Source organism: Mus caroli, chromosome 4, assembly GCF_900094665.2.
Source record: "Mus caroli chromosome 4, CAROLI_EIJ_v1.1, whole genome shotgun sequence".
Taxonomy (NCBI): domain Eukaryota; kingdom Metazoa; phylum Chordata; class Mammalia; order Rodentia; family Muridae; genus Mus; species Mus caroli.
The window spans coordinates 92,913,469-92,926,383 of NC_034573.1; the positions used below are offsets into that span (position 1 = coordinate 92,913,469).

General features: G+C 43.2%; 1 protein-coding gene across 1 annotated transcript in view; it reads left to right on the top strand.

The window, feature by feature from the left end:
- Cachd1 (cache domain containing 1) overlaps nt 1-12,915 on the top strand; it is a 220,649-nt gene that overhangs the window by 84,172 nt on the left and 123,562 nt on the right. Inside the window, exon 2 of the mRNA XM_021160262.2 lies at nt 3,427-3,489. Coding sequence (XP_021015921.1) covers nt 3,427-3,489 — 63 coding nt within the window. The remainder of the gene's footprint in view (nt 1-3,426; nt 3,490-12,915) is intronic.

A 12,915-nucleotide genomic window follows, 5' to 3' on the forward strand; every position in this document is an offset into this window, starting at 1 on the left:
ATAGATCTTTTAGAGCATGATATAAGCCAACTTTTAAATTGTGTACCAGTTGGAACTTGTATATGTTCTTCTGGCCTTTCACTGAAGTTTTAAGCCATGTCCCCAGCATTGGCACCAGGGGAAAAATGTGAAGACTGTTTACTTTGGATGATAACCCTGCCACTCAGTGCTGCGGTGGCTAGAGGGGTGTTCTCAATTTAGAGTCCACCGAATCACTACTGCACACATCTAGGAGTGTTTTTTTTTCTTCTTATCAACCTCAATTTATTAGATATAGACTACATAGAAATCTTTGCAAGTCAAAGAATGAACTACATAAAAATACTAGCGCTGCAGGCAGTGGTTGCACATTCCTTTAATCTCACTTTAATCCATACTTGGGAAGCAGAGGCAGGTGGATTTCTGAGTTCAAGACCTGCCTGGTCTACAAAATGAGTTCCAAAACAGCCAAGGCTACACAGAGAAGCCCTGTCTTCTGCCCCACCAAATACCAATTAGCCCCATTGCTGTTAAAAATCACAAGCTTGATAGAATGAATTAACCTTGTGAACTAGCCCTGAAGCACATCCTTAGAACTATTGAGTAATGCTCTGTCCCCTTAAGAAGGAAGGAATAGCACACTTGTGTTGTGTGTCTAAGTGTTGGCTTGAGCGCAGTGGATTGAATCAACCTCCTTGGATCCTCCCACTGTAGTACCCTGCTATGATAGAGGAAGGCAGTGAGTACGTTCGCCAAGCCTGGAACCACTGCTTTAGTTAGGTTCATTTTTAATGAAAATGAACTGGGCATCTTTTTGAAAAGGAAATTATAGAAAAGTCTAGAATATATTCTGAGTTCACAGTAAGTGATGATGATTAGGCTCTGGAGAACTAGGAACTTGGAGCTGCAGGGATGGGGCGCGCGCGCACACACACGCACGCACATACACACACCTGTCCCATTTTCTCTCCCAGGGGCATGTGGGATGGAATGCAAGGCTCATGCTAGGTAGGTACTCTGTCACTAGGCCACATTCCTAACCTCATAATTTCATTTCAAAAATGAGATGTGTTTTAGGGCCCAGAATCCTAATGCCCCTTAATTATAAAATGGCCACCAGTGGAATCGGGAAAGGAATTGATATGTGCGAACCACGACTGATTAGTGGATTAATGAATGCTATAAATAAAGACAAGTTCTAGTTAGGGTTTGCTGCCAGTTAAGGCGCAGGCATGATATATCTTGACTATAAATTTGTTATGCAAAACATAACCAGCTAGCAAATCCTAACAAGATACACTGTATTAGGAATGTCAGCTCTGGAGCCACATTGCCTGGCTTCAAATTCCAGCCTTGCCTGAGTGATTTTGGTCAACCCTTTGAGCTTCCAATGCTCTTGGGTTTTCATCTTTATAAGTATAGTAATTGAGAAGTAGGTACATGAAGACTCTGGGGGGGGGGGCAGTGCCCTAGGATTCTATGGCTGTCTATTGGCATAATAATAGTGTCTGTCAGGGCTGGAGAGATGGTTCCACCTTTAAGAGCACTGGGGACCTGCTAGTCCAGACCAGGGTTTGTTTCCCAGCATTCACAGCAGGTGCCTCACAACTACTTGTAAGTGAAGACCTGGGCTCCAAGAACACCTGCACTCAGACCCAGGCATGCATACATACACGTAAATAAAAATAAAATAAATAGTGTCTGTCAGGAAGGTGTTTCAAAAATGGTGTCTTATAAAACCAGTTTAAGCTGGACATACTAGAGAGGCTGAGGCAAGAGAATTCAAGGCAGAGGTCAAGGCCAGCCTAGGCTATGTGGTAAGTTCTGGAATATACAATGAAACCCCCTCTTAAGAAACAAATGGCTGCCAAACAGAAACTCATGAAGAAGAAGTGTGAGTGGCTATAACATGCTCGCATCTTTATCTCAGAGTAAGCATCTCACAGATCTTAACCAGTGATGCTGTTGTCACGAACATTACGACAACAAGCCAGTCACGGAAATACCCTTGGGCTGACAAGATGGCTCAGTGTGGAGCCTGAAAGAAACCTGGAGACCCAAGTTTCATTCCTGGGACCTACGTGGTAGAAGGAGAGAACTAACTCCCAAAAGTTCTGCAGAGAGAGGGGGGTGGGGTGGGGGGGGGCAAAGAGGCAGAGAAAGAGACAGACAGACAGAGAACAAGGAAGTGGGAGAGATGAATAAGTAAATAAACTAAACAAATGCAATTAAGCTATAAAGGAAAACATTCCTCCTGTTGGGTTATTTTTAATGGGAAAAGGCAGCATCTACAGCATGGCACAAGGGGATGATGGGAGGCACCGTGGTGATTCATAATTATAATTTTCAAAGCTGTAATTCCATCACTGTCCCTCCGTGTGTTTGCTTTCTCCACCCTCTGCCCCACCCCCGCCTACCCCCTGCCAAGCCCCTGCCATGGTGTGGCCTCCCTTCATCTCCACTCTGGGTACACCGAGATTGATGAACTTGGCTTTGCTCTTCTTGCCACAGCCACACAGGTGTGTCGGGCTGTCTGGGATCCTTTCCCAGATGCTGACAAATGCTTGGCAGCAGGCTAGAGAGGAGAAACAGAAATGTGGCTGACATCTTCAGGTCTGCCTCCTGATTCATCTAGAGAGTCCCGCGGCACCTTTAAAGCTTTAAGACAAACATTGACGGTGCTGCCCACGCCCCGCCCCACCCCCACCCTTTCTGTGTGCACAGCCTGGTTGCTCCTCTTCTACTTTGTTACATATTCCAGCGGAGTCTCAAGTTCTACAGAGAGATTTTTAACTTCAGGGTATGTGGAAAAGGAGATGTGGCTGAGCTAGGCAGGGACCTGCAGGAAAATTTGTGTGCCTATTGATGTGCCACCGATGTGCCCCAGCCTGGCCTGGTATCTTTCCTGGCATAAAAACGGCATCGTCTCTTGAGGCCACAAGTCTTTGGCAAGTGTTTTTGTAACTCTCCCGAGGGGGTGTTTGAGTAATGAAGGTGATAGATAATATGGAGTAGGTATGAGCTGATGGGGACATGAGAGAACATGGAAGGAATTCTTTTCAAAGAGTTTTTTTTATTACATTAGATTTTAGGGTCTGTAAACAATTACAGCATTTAGGGAGTGCAGGATTTAAATGAGAAACACAACTTCGTCAGACTGTAGCAGCCAGATAAAATGGCATAGGCTCCGGAAATCTGTAATTAAATGTATTTTTGAAAATGAGAAATATAGTGTAACATCTGGTTTATTTCACTACAGTGCCTGGGTAAGGCTTAAATAAATAAGTGTGATTGACTTCGGCTGATATTTGGCATTCTCTCTGTAAAAATCGCAGTCTTTCAATGAAAAGTTTTCCTATTTGAATCTATTTATGTTGTACACAACAAACCACCCACACACATATAGAAAGTGACTTTTCTAATGTTCACTTTTCTCTTTTGTTGCAGAGGATCTTCAACTCTTTGGTTTACACAGAGAAGATCTCAAATGGAGAGAGCGAGGTTCAGCAGGTAAGGAGCCGAGGCATGGGTGCTCTCTGCCTTTGCCTTGCCTTTCCACAGGGCTTCCTTGCTCCTTCCTCACTTGAGGTTGGCCTCTTCCCTATCTTACTCATATGGAGTCTCCCTGCATGTCAGTGGCATCCTTATATTCAGGTGCCGAGAACTTGTTTTTGGTTCACAACCATGCCTGATATATCCTGGAAGCATTTCCTTCTGTTATGAGTATCTTGGTGTTCCCCAAATATAAAATTGAAATATGTTTCATCTAATGCAGAAAATAAGCAGCTGGGCTTTGGACTCAGACTCCACATTCTGGCTTCTGGCATCTATCTGTCATGGCAAACAGTTCCCCCACGCCCCTTGTGACCCACAGTTTATCTCTGTGTAAAAGAATCCTAATATCTACCTTGTGAAGTTCTGATAATGAAGTGGTCAGAGCTGTGGGAACAATGTGAAGTCAACCATCTTGGTGGAAAGTTCTGACATCGAGCAGCTGCTGCCTCGGATGCTTTTTTCTTTCCTCTTTCTAGCATCGCCCCGGCCCCCACCTCTTCCTCTTTCAGTGCTCTGTGCAGTCAAGATGCTTAAAAGGCCAGATTCTGTTTGTTTATAGCTAGCATCGAGTGAGCTGCCTCCTGCATTAAAGCATGGTGTTGGTGAGCTTGAACATAAATAATTAGCGGGCGCTTGAGAAGGGTGGAGGCTTTAATTTCAGTTAAACCACCAACTTCATTCCAGCATGTGACTGTTGTCTAGTAACTCTAAGCTAGGTTTGAAACTTCAGTGAGAACCAGAACTATGCTAAAAACCAGAATGCAGCAGAGGGCTTCCACAGGATAAAAAGACAAATGTAACAAAATGCATAATGATGCAAATGCCCAGGTTCCCCTGTTGTTTAATTCATGGAGACAGCTTGCTTGACCCGATCTGCACTTTAAAAGTGCTTTCTCAGAAGAACGGCTTTGCATCAGAATGGAGTTATTATAAGCTAGCTATTTGTTTACAATAAAGCACCATGGGCTAGGTTCAGCATTTCCTGTTCACAGGCGGGGGACCTTAATTTTAGTCACTTTTAAGTGGTGATGTGGTGATGTGGTGATGTATGCCTCTTCCTTCTTACTTAAGGTATCCTTAAGGATGAATAGCTTGAAACTGTAGTGGTGTGTGCCACACTGAGCCTTGTCTGCCTAAGTCCTGACTTAAGCTTATCCCAAGAGCCAGGAGGCACTTCAGCATCACTGAATCTAGAAGATTTGTCATGGATGGCGATTTCTACACAAAGCCTGCTCATTAGAGGAGCCATTTCTGGGAGCCAACGGCTATTTGATAACCCTTCAAAGAATGTGATCTGGGGTATCACTTAGAGCCTCTTTTCCTACGTAAAAGTAACAGATACAAGCGCTTACGTGGGCAGTTTCCGAGCCTGCAGCTGTTTTGTGTTCTGGGGCTGATGTCATTGTTAAACTGGCTCTGAGCAAGCATGGAAGCCTTCAGTATAATTGTTAGGAATTATAGCAACTGACAGAGTACTTACAGGACACTGGTGCGGGAGTGAGGATGGGGTGCGGGGGTGGGGGGGATGGGGCATGGGGGGCATTTCAAAATATCATAGCTAGTATTTGACAGATAAGCTTCAGAAGCAGACTGTCCTACTAACGAGGAGAAAACGGAGGCCCCAAGAGGTCAAACACGTCACCTATACTTCTCTATGAAGTCTCTATGAAGCAGGAAAATTAAGTTTTCAAAAATTAGTGTGACACAAAGACATGTTGTCCTCATATGCCTTCTCCCTGGTCATCAAATGGTTCTTTCCTAAGCTGAACGAAGATGTACTTGTCACTAACTACTCCAGCCTCTCCATTCTGCCTCCCAGAAGCACCCCAAGCAAGAGGGTCTTATGGTCAAGAGGTGCTGTGGTCAGGAGAAAACGGCACTGTCATTGTTTCACCTATATCTCAATACATACAAGTCCCGGATATTTTCTTCTATCATGACCTATTGATCATTTCAGCACTGTGATCCGTCTAACGATAAAGGTGTACAATTGTATTGAAAATTCATACCCTCACTGAGATGATTCTCCTCTGGTTTCCCCCTTTTATAGCAAAAAGAGAATCCTGATTAAGAGCTATACAAGAGGCTGGAGAGACAGCACAGCAGCTAAGGGAACTTGCCCGTTATCCCAAGTTTAATCTCCAGAACCCACAAAAAGGTGAAAGGAGAAAACGAACTCTACAGAGCTGTTGTCTAACCTTCACACATGTCCATGACACAAATCAATACCCCTAAGCCCCTTGCCCACAGTAATAATAATTAAAATATTTTTTTAAGCAATCCCCATGATACTAAATGATACCCAGGGTAAAATCTTGCAGGAACATGTTCACCTGGCCTGCTTCCTCTTCTAGTAAACATTCCTCAGCACAGGCATTCACACTTAATTTCCTTTGAACTTCAGAGTACTAGTAACTAATTGAGTTACTAGTAACTAATTAAATAATTACTAGTAACTAGTCTGTCTTCCAAAAAATTAGAGTCTATCCAATGTTCAAAAAATTTGTAAGCCTAACAGATAATGCTTTAAGGAAATATATTAAATAAATCTATCAACCTAGCAACCTACCAAAGAGGGTATCCTACCTGATGGTTCTCTCAGAGGTAACCTTATTCACTACATAACCTGGCTTGCCAGGGACTCACTATGTAACCAGGCTGGCCTCAACGTCACAGAGATCTGCCTGCCTCTGCCTCCTAGCACAGGGTCTAAAGGGTTGCCCCTCTATACCTTGCTATTCTTAGTTAAGGTTTTTATTGCTGCGATGAAATATCATTGCTTGACTGTAAAGCAAGTTGGAGAGGGAATATTTGGCTTATTCTTTCAGATTGATGTGCATTATTGAAAAAAGTCAGGACAGGAACTCAAGCAGGGCCAGAACCTGGAGGCAGGAGCAGAGGCAGAGGCCGTGGAGGGCCTGCTGCTTATTGGCTTGCTCCCCCTGGCTTGCTAAGCCTGCTTTCTTTCAGAACCCAGCACCCTGAGCCCACAGCACGGTGGACCCTCCCTTGTTCATCACTAAGAGGTGTCTGTCCTCCAGCAGGGTCTTGGGGAGGCATTTTTTTTCAACTGAGGTTCCCTCCTCTCTGATGACTCTAGCTTGTGTCAAGTTGGCATAAAACTATCCTACACACACCCATATTAATTTTTAGTTTGGCTGCTTTTGTTCCTTATACAAGTTTTAAGTGTCTTGTCTTTATTCAGGCATCTCTCTGCCTTTGCTCCCTCCATTGTTTCTGAGCACCTATGGCATCTGCAGTCAGCCTTGTTACAATTGCTACTTCCTGGGTGTCATAGAGCGTGCTAATTACGGACCCGCTTTATGATCGATCTGGTTTGGATTGTTTCTGTTATAGGGTTGTGTTTGTTCACATTGCCATATAGCTTGGAGAAGCTAAATTTCTTTAATCACTGGAACTTTATTTTGTCACCGTCTCAATGCTGGAAGGCAGGGCTGTTGCTTTTGTGTCTGTATGTGCCTCCCAGCCCTGAGTGGTGGCCGGGCAGGCAGGGACGATTATGCTTCCTGGAGAATCTCAAGTCCAGCATTGAGGATGTCTGAAGAACAACAAGCCCTCCTCACAATGGTGGCCTTGGTTTCCTCTCCTAGGACAGAGCTGCAGATTTGAGGAGGTATATCCTTTTCAATACTTGGTAATTTCTGGTTTTTAGTCTTTTGTCAAGTCAAGGAACCTAAAGGGGGATCTTATAAGTTGTTTGAAGTGACCGTTTGCATGTTTATAGTGCACAAGACTTGTTTTTTGAATTCAGAATCTCATGCATGGTAGGCAAGTACTGTACTAATTTTTTTGTGATTTTTGTTTTTGAGGAGTGTGGGTAGGTCCATCAATATCTTTTTGGCATCATTTACTGAGTTGTTTTAGAAAGGCTGTACTATGTTCTCTAAATCAGCCATATCCAAAGAGAAGACTGTCCCGAGAAGGATACTGCATATCTGTGCTCTCTGCTCAGCCAGCCACTAACCCTATGTGACTCTTCTCACATACAATGTGTCCAGATCCTGATGAACCAGATTTCAATTGTTACTTGAGTTTAATATAACCATGCTGGGGGAGCCTTGAGTATTTGAGTTTGTATTTTCTCCCATCTTTTGACAGTAAAATTTCCAGACAGTTTTGGAAGCTCTGTAAGTGAAAGTGCCAGGCCTGATGGCCAGAGTTCCATCCCGGGGGCCCTCATGGCTGATGGAGTGCTGAGAACCTATAGTCCGACACATCTACTGCTGGTCAAGAAACTTTCCTCTAGCCTTTACCACTCTATCCCACCAATAACCATCGAGGACTAGTCTTGATTACCTGTTTTTATGTGTGTGCAAGTTTGATCGGCTTCTATTGGCTTTTTATCTGTTACTATGTTGATATCATAATTATTATGTTTTGTGTGTGTGTGTGAGAGAGAGAGAGAGAGAGACAGAGAGAGAGAGACAGAGAGAGAGACAGAGAGAGACAGAGACAGAAACGCAGAGAGAGAGAGAGAGAGAGAGAGAGAGAGAGAGAGAGAGAGAGAGAGAGAGAAGAGTAGCGCCCATAGAAGCCAGAGGCATCAGATCTCCTGAAGCTGGAGTTGCAGATGGTTTGCCAGCTGCCTGGCATGGGTGCTGGGAACCAGGTTCAGGTCTTATGGTATGGAGAAGTAGTATTCATTCTTAACCACTGAGCCATTTCTCCAGCCCCTGGTTATACTTAAAAGAATTTTTTTAAAACATCTTTTATTTGCACGAATGTTTCACAAGTGTGCTTTATGACCAGACAAGAGGCATCTGATTCCCTAGAACTGGCATTACGGACAATTATGAGGCACCATGTGGGTGCTGGGAATTGAACTTGGGTCCCCTAGAAAAACAATGAGTGTTCTTTTTTTTTTTTTTTTTTTTTAAAGATTTNTTTNTTTATTATATGTAAGTACACTGTAGCTGTCTTCAGACACTCCAGAAGAGGGCGCCAGATCTCATTACGGATGGTTGTGAGCCACCATGTGGTTGCTGGGATTTGAACTCTGGACCTTCGGAAGAGCAGACGGGTGCTCTAACCCACTGAGCCATCTCACCAGCCCCAATGAGTGTTCTTAATCACTGAGCCATCTCTAGCCCCCTGATTGTGCTTTTATAAACAAGTGTTAAGATCTGGTGAGGTAACATCACTCCTTCCATTTCCATGTATTGGTTTCTTGCTCAGTTTCTCATGCTAGCCAAGCCCTGAGGCTAGCTCCGTCCTTGATACCCAGCCCTATATTCAGAGTAGAAGTTCAGGGTCCACAGGCCTTGCACACACCCTAAGGATGAAAACAGTACTGATTAGTGCTGGGTGTCTGCCCCACCTCCTGCCATCACTCTGAGGCACAGTGCCCCGCAGAGCAGTTAGTTCTATTTCTACAAATCTCACTGTCCTCTTCACTACAGAGACAATTACAATTGATGGTAGGATATATTTGAGAAAGAAAAAAAGTAGGTTGATTATTCAAAGCAGACACTTGACCTCCTGGATCAAAGTTTTACTTTTCTAAGAGGGTCCCATAGAGCCCAGGGTTAGCTCAGACTTGCTATGTAGCCGAGGATGAGTCTGGACAGATGGCTCTTTGGCCTTCACCACCTATGTGCTGGCTTTACAGAGCTGTGTCACCTTACTGGGGTTCATGCAGTGCCAGGAGTTGAACCCATGGCTTCATACATGCTATGTAAACATTTACCAACTGAGCTAGATCCTATCTCCTTTGCCCACAATTTTAATTCAGTCTTTAGAATAGCTACTTATTATAGTTGGAGTGCACGGGCACATGCACACACACATACACATGTACACACATGTATTCATGTACACACACACACACACACCACAGTCTACTGGCTAAAATCCTACCATACATTCTCTATCTTTTTTTCCTTTAGGAAAACTAGAACCCACGGGTCCTGGCCGTCTGTTCTTGCTAATAAGATCTTCTTGAAAGTTAGATCTTATTTGTGTATATCATGGAACTTGGCAGGAAATCTAATGTGTTGTTAATATCTTTGGTTAAGGGAGCAAAGTAATTAACACTAATAAAAAACATTTTTTGATTCTTGACTCTTACCACAAAATTCTCCATGGCGTACTGTTTTTGCTGCTTTTACCCATTACTACTTTTGCGTTAACCCTCAGAGCCTGGGTCTACATTGCTTAACAGTGTGTTTTAAGTCTTTGATTAGTTCTCTGTATGCTGTTTTTCTGCCAGAAGACAGTGGCAAGAGCCTCAGAAAGAGAAAATTCCACCCCACACATTCTTGTGAGGAACCCCTCCAATAGATGCCCGCTTTGAGTCGTTCAAGACATTAAGTTGTGGGTACACATTAGGGGTGTTATGTGAGGTTGAATCTGAATCAAGAAAAACAAATTTTTGAGCAAGTGGTCCCAAAAGTAGCAAAACAGGCTCTGTAAGGGCAAGGCAGGGAGAAGAAAGAAAGGGAGGCAGAGCTCCTAGGATGCTGCTGGCTTCATTCCCTAAAGGAGCCAGAGCCACCTTGCACCCCTTCAGGGCGTCAGTCTTTTTCCTACTGCTTCTGTAGTTATTTATATTAATAATAGGCTTAACAAAATGGCAAATAATCCCTCATTATTAGTAACTCAGGGCTGTTGAGTTACCAGCAGCTGTGGCTTTAGAGGGCTGTGGGGATCTTTTAAATGGGCAACTGTGGTAAAGGAACTGACATCGGTCAAGGCTGTCTGCAGGCAGCTCTCCCCCTTCTCTGGTTCACCTTGGCTCCTCAGGATCCCACCCATCCGATGAAAACAGCCTGTTCTTCTCTATTTAAAACATAGAAGCCCTCTTTCTTGACCCCACTTTACTATCCACCCGCTGTCCCATTTATTCCTGGAAGCGCAGCCCATAAAGACAACTACCTAGTTCTACACATGGCCTTTTTCAAGGTCACCCATGGCCACCATGTTGGTAGTTCCACGGTCTTCATTTATAAAAATAACAGCAATATAAGACATTGGTTTTCATCTTTCAAAAATATATTGATTTTTATTTCATGTATATGGGTGTTTTGCTTTCATGTGTGTATGTTGCATGCCTGTAAAAGTCAGAAGAGAGTGACAGGTCCCCTGGAACTGGGTTACAGGCAGTCATGAGCTGCCGTGCATGATCTGGGAATCAAACCTAGGCCCTGCTGCAAAAGCAGGTGCTCTTGACTGCTGAGCCATCTCTGCAGCCCCTTCCATCTTATTGATTGACCTTCTTGGTCACGGTGGGTATCAGTTGTATCCTTGCTGTGAATATGTTCCTTCCTTGAGGTCTGGCCTGCCTTGCTCCCTAGATTGTTTTTGCTGTTATTTAGATCAAAGGCTTGTGTCACCAAAAGACTCCTGTTCTCCTATTCCCTGCTTTATCATTTCCATGACTGCTGTGGAAGCAATCTCCCTCCTTTACTTTCTAAAGCAGTAACATTGACGTCTTCTTTTCTTTTCTTTTGTTTTCTTTTCTTTCTTTCTTTCTTTCTTTCTTTCTTTCTTTCTTTCTTTCTTTCTCTCTTTCGTGCTGGGTAGAATCCATTTTAACATGTAAATGTCTAGTTTTCTTTGTAGAGAGGATTTTGATGTTTTTTGTTTCTTTATTAGATGTGGAGGGGCTTGGCTAATACCTGTGGTTGTCTCTTTGGCTTATTTTTTTATTTGTTTGATTAAGAATTTTCATTTCCTCTTATGTCAGTGTTAGTACTTGTATCACTTTTAGATACCTCTCAGGGCTGGAGATGACACATTTCACTCTTGTTCAATTTACTGAGACTCTGGGTTCACCACCCATTCTATTCAGTCTTGGTGAATATAGCAAGTGAACTGCCACACAGTGGGCTTCTGCAGTTGTTAGGTACTTTTTTGTATGGGCAGTGGGAAGTGGTTCTCTGCGATCAAGCACAGCCCGGTTTCCAAAGCAAGTTCCAGGACAGCCAGGGCTACACAGAGAATGCCAGGTCCCTTGGGTGGGTGGGGGTGCGGAAGGAGGCGTGGCACACCACCACCACCACCACCACCACCACCACTCCCCTCCCACACTTCAAAAACAGAAGATACTGTATATCTTGCATATTTACATGGACAGTACTCTTCATTTCTCTCTTAAAGGCACTAACTGATGATGTCCAGAGAACTTCCTCTAGTGTTTACCGTACATACTGCAGACACCCAGAAGACAAAATTCTCATAGCTTTTCTGACATTTTCTCTACCTCCTCTTTTCTCTTATAAGATGTTTTAGACTCAAAGTGAATTTTGGTTTGACTCTTTTTTTTTTCTTTTAAAAAATGTTTATTTTATTTTATATTTAATCATGTATTCTTGAGTTCCTGTATTACCACTTGTGTACAGATGCCCACAGAGGACAGAAGAGAGCACCAGGTCCCCTGGAGCTGGAGATAAAGGCTCTGCTGAGCCTGGGGGCTAGCAGTGGAATCCTGGTCCTCCAGAGGAGCACAAAGTGCCCTCCCAGCTAAGCCCTCACTTCAGCTCCCTTCTCCTTTACCTTTTAATGGTTTTAGACGCATTTTGCTCTCTACCAGATGCTTAATTAGCTTCTAATTATGAATCACAGAATTGTTATACTGCTTATGTTTTTTTTTCTTTCCTCTGGTTGGTCTCCAGATTTTCCTTTATTTGCTGATTATTTGTTTGTTGTCTTTTAGGGACTTGACTGTCACTGATGAGGCACAGCAATCTTTACATTTATTCTGTGTGGGGTTTTATGGTGTGGTGGTTGTATTTTGGTTTGCTTGTTTTGCACTGTCTGAATCTGTAAATGTATAAGATTTATCAACTGCAGGCATCTTCGAGTATCTTTCTACGTCAGTTTCTGCTCCTTTGGGTGCTGACTGCATGGGTACTTGGTATTCTGGTATTTATAACAATCACAGAATAGTGTCTTTTTCCCTCCTCCTGCCTTTTTTCTTTCTACCTATCAGATTATATCCCTTCCATTGATCTATATTTAAGCGTGCCTCTTGGGTTAATTCTGTAGTTACATCTCTAGAACATATATTTCTAAATTTCAGATACCGTACTTCTCAGTTCCAAGATTTCCATTTCTTTCCTTTAATGAAATTTCTCAGCCAATAAACTTCTTTTTCCACAATTCCATTTACCCTTATAAACTTGAACATATTTATAGTATCTACCTTAGATTCTAACATTTAAAATGTTATGTGACTCAGGACTCCTAAGAATCTCTGTATGCTCTACATAGTGAGTTCAGGGCCAACCTACATAGTAAGACCCCCATCTCATAAAAAAAGTAGTTTGCAGCAGTGGTGGTGACACATGTGTTACAATGTACATATCAAGGTCAGAGTGTACATATCAAGGTCAGAGTGTACATATCAAGGTCAGAGTGTAC